The sequence below is a fragment of the Ipomoea triloba genome, chromosome 10 (genome assembly GCF_003576645.1).
Source record: "Ipomoea triloba cultivar NCNSP0323 chromosome 10, ASM357664v1".
NCBI classification, from domain to species: domain Eukaryota; kingdom Viridiplantae; phylum Streptophyta; class Magnoliopsida; order Solanales; family Convolvulaceae; genus Ipomoea; species Ipomoea triloba.
Window position 1 is genome coordinate 22723439 of NC_044925.1, and position 4085 is coordinate 22727523.

Sequence of the window (4085 nt, forward strand, 5' to 3'; positions counted from 1 at the left end):
ACAGGATAATTGGACAGATATCCGACTCGAAACCACCCGAATGAGAGTATGAGACCAACGGTCACATAACGGGTGACATTTACTCTGGCACCAACCAAGATGAAACAATTATGATGGATACTATAGACCCAACTCTCCATTAGCTAATCGTTAGAAACATTAGCTAATTGGGCCGCTGGGTAGGTATTAGCCAAATTTCTGACTATCCGTGATTAAAAATTAAAAAGAAAAAAAATTGTAATTATGGTTGCTGAAAATGACCATCTAGAAATGTTTCTACTGGATTATGCTGTTGACAAAAATCGAAACAACTTACTTTTCTGCTACACCACCAACCGTGGCCGAAAAGTGTATGAAGTTTAAAGATTTTTTTTTAGAATTCTATCAGCATAATATCAATAAGTATAAAATAATTAATGTTCAATCTCATTATTTGTTTAACAACTAGATTATCAGTTTAAGCTTTGTTTACTTTGTAAATCATATTTGTCATTGTTAATTACAGAATTAAAAAAAAAAAAAAGAAGCAAAACAGTTGCCAATGAATGACAAAGATGCAATCCTCTCCATCTTTATCTATCAAAGCAATTGATTCCCTAATCCCTACCATTTTCATTATATAAATCTCTCCATCTTCTTTCTTTTCCCACACCCCAAATCCACTAAAACCAACTCTCTACTTTCCACCATTAACACACACACCTTCAACTCTCTCTCTCTTCTCTCTCTCCTTCTGTCTTCAACAGCATTCTTAAACCTGCAAAGCTTTCTGAGCATTACCAGGCTTATATATATATATATATATATATATATATATATATACATATATATATTTACTACTTGTACTATATTGCCTTTTTCTAAGTTTTCATTCTTTGATTCACTGAAAAAGTTTCCATTCCATCATCAACAGTAGGCATTGTTTACGTGGCTTTTGGGACATAATTTTAGGCCATCAATCTTGTCTCTCCCCCTCATACTAAAGTTGCTTGTAACATCATAATAAGCCACCACACTCGTGAAGAAAAAGATGTTGGGAACCGTTAGGTACCTCATCGGCTCCGCCGGCCCCAGCGGCTTCGGCTCCAAATCCACCGCCGAAGAAGTCACCGAGCTGTGTCCTGATCTCCGCTCCATCACCGCCATCATCACAGGTACGATTACGAACAATAGTGTAGAGATAGAGAGAGAGAGAGAGAGAGGATGTGGCGTTGCTGCGGTGTAAACGGCGGGTTAATTGCGTGAGATTTTGTGATTGCAGGTGGAACGTCGGGAATCGGAGCGGAGACGGCGAGAGTTTTGGCGAAGCGAGGAGCGCGGCTGATCCTGCCGGCTCGGAGCATGAAAACCGCCGAGGAGACGAAGTGCCGAATTCTGTTGGAGTCGCCGGACGCCGAGATCTTAGCGATGGCGCTCGATCTTAGCTCTCTCGCTTCCGTTCGGAGCTTCGTTGCGGAGTTCGAATCTCTCAACTTGCCTCTCAACCTCCTCATGTACGGACATTATTTTATTTATTAAATTATTAAATTATTTTTGTATATAATATGAATATGAATTAGATGGCGCCGATTTTGAATTTATATCTCTTTTTGGGGGAATTGATCGAAATTAATCATTAGAAATAATGCGGGGAAATTCACGCACAAGCATGCGACTTCAGAGGACGGAATCGAGATGACGTTTGCGACTAACTACTTAGGTCATTTCCTGCTAACGAAGCTACTGCTGAAGAAGATGACGGAAACGGCGAAACAGACGGGCGTTCAAGGCAGAATCGTGAACGTGTCGTCCGGTATCCACACCTGGTTTTCCGGCGATCCGATCCGCTATCTTCGCCTCATCACCAACAACAAAAGGTTAATAATTCGGTTATTTATTCAATTTTACCCTACCAGTTTTAATTTTACTGCGCGTTAATTACTGATGAATTGAAACTGTGGGGGGGCGGGACAGTCAATACGACGCGACACGTGCATATGCGCTCTCGAAGCTCGCTAACGTTTTGCACACCAAGGAACTGGCGCAGAGACTGAAAGTAAGTGTGATTCTCCGCAATAAATGAAATAATAATAATAGTTAATAAATATCCAAAAGCGAAATTTGTTGTGTTGCGAGCGCTGAATTATTTGGGGGCACATCTCTCACATGGATTAATCTGTGGCTGTCGTCCTGTCTTCCAATTGTTGCAGATGACGGGGGCAAATCTGACGGCAAATTGCGTTCATCCTGGGATTGTGCGAACTCGCCTCACTCGAGAACGCGAAGGCCTCATCACTGGTAATCACTCATCTCGATCTCTCTTCATTCATCAAAAGGATTTGTGGAGATAGTAAATAACGATGATTACAAAGAACCTATCACGTTGAGTGTGACGATCAGCTCGATCCTGTGTTCTTATTCACAATATGTTATTTTAGAACCAGTCAAGCTATCAATACAAGCATATAATTTTTTCATTTTTTTTGGGTGAAGAGAGAAACTCACACCCACCACCACCGAGAGTATGTATGCACTGTGTAAATTCTGTCATGTAACTCTAGCCAACAAATACCACAAAGAGGTAAACTAGTCTAGATTGTCCATAGCTAACCGACTCAAACTATAAGAAAATTAGAATTTGAACCCCTAATTTTATGATTACAAGTCTGTATCTTTAGCACTCGGCTGAGTGGGGTTATCGCCAAATAATTTCTTCATTGATACGATGAAATTAAAGTTTTGCATATTTGCAGATTTGGTGTTCTTTTTGACTTCCAAACTTTTGAAGACCATCCCGCAGGTAAATCTCCAATAATCTTTCTGTTTCTGATACCCATTCACAATAATTCAAAATGGTTTGAGTTCGATTCTTACTGTTATTATTCGGTAGGCTGCGGCGACGACTTGCTACGTGGCAACCGATCCGAGGCTAGAAAATGTGAGTGGTAAATACTTTGCAGACTGTAACGAGGCTTCTACTTCGAAGATGGGTTCCAATCTAACCGAGGCGGCAAGGATGTGGTTGGCTTCTGATAAGCTGGTTTCCACAGATTCTAATGCGCCACTTTTAGATCCATTCCAGGGCTTAGACTGAAGAAGAAAACAGAAACCCTATCCCAGAAACTTCATAGAAATAGTAGCAGCATACAGAAATTACGATGTAAGCCTAGTATAATATATGTTGTATATGTAAGAAAAAAATACCAAATAGTTTCTATAAAGTTTTGAATATAATAATCAACTAGAGTTTGATCATGTATACATTACTCAATATTGGATAAATTGTTATTATTATTAACTCGTACACTACTTTAATACTATTAAGCCGTTCATCTTTTATCATTTAGGGATACTCTTCCAACTTTAATTAAGTAGTAATAATGATTGATAATAACAAAATTGAAAGTGATCCCTGCTGAAAAACGCAATTGGTTGGTAATATGAACAAAACTATATTCTCGATTTGGGTAACTCAACCAAGATGACAAGAGATTCACACTTGTAATCATAAAGTCACCGAGTTTGAATATTTGTTCCCTTGGTTTGAGCTGGTCAGCTATAGGTAATCTAGATTGATTTACTTCCTTGTAGTTCTTTGCCAACTAGAGTCACAAGGCGAAATTTACCTACACCTAAAGGGTTGTGGTTTTTCTCTCGTCATTTCAAAAAAAAAAAAAAAAACTCAATTTTGACCACTCAAGTAGTTGGAAATGGAAGGATTCCCACAGCAATGAATCTCAATTAATTGAGTCAACTCCTTGTTGGCTTTAGTGTGAGTATTAAAATGGGTGATTGGCAGTAGTTGTACTATGAATGGTGATTTTAAAAGAGGAGAGATCGAAGAACAAGTGCACTGTACTGTGCATGCGTATTATAATACTAATGATGATTAGTAGAGAAATGTGTTGGAGATGGAAAATATATATCTAATTTAATTAAAAAAAATATAGAAAGAAAAAAAAAAAAAAAAGAGATGGAATCAATAACATGGGTTCTGAGATATTGCATGTGGTGAGTATATATGTGAGGGATCGGAGGGTTAATGTTGCGTGGTTGGGGACCTACTAACATGCATCAGGTGAAGCCAAGCGTACGTGTGTACAACC

At 38.7% G+C, this 4085-nt stretch overlaps 1 protein-coding gene across 1 annotated transcript; it reads left to right on the plus strand.

Annotated features, from left to right (window-relative positions):
* The first annotated feature begins 665 nt into the window (after window positions 1-665).
* On the plus strand, window positions 666-3277 carry LOC116032683 (short-chain dehydrogenase TIC 32, chloroplastic-like). The gene is made up of 7 exons (XM_031275372.1): window positions 666-1154; window positions 1262-1493; window positions 1620-1856; window positions 1954-2035; window positions 2190-2277; window positions 2733-2779; window positions 2870-3277. Exons 1-7 carry the CDS (start codon window positions 1031-1033, stop codon window positions 3071-3073), a joined length of 1014 nt encoding a protein of 337 aa, XP_031131232.1. The 5' UTR covers window positions 666-1030; the 3' UTR covers window positions 3074-3277.
* The last annotated feature ends 808 nt before the right edge of the window (window positions 3278-4085 follow it).

Excerpts from the sequence above, each read along its gene's own strand:
- LOC116032683 (XM_031275372.1), top strand. The coding sequence starts at position 1,031 with ATGTTGGGAACCGTTAGGTACCTCATCGGCTCCGCCGGCCCCAGCGGC. Across the intron at positions 2,036-2,189 it reads AACTGGCGCAGAGACTGAAA|ATGACGGGGGCAAATCTGAC; the intron begins GTAAGTGTGATT and ends CAATTGTTGCAG. Across the intron at positions 2,780-2,869 it reads TTTTGAAGACCATCCCGCAG|GCTGCGGCGACGACTTGCTA; the intron begins GTAAATCTCCAA and ends ATTATTCGGTAG.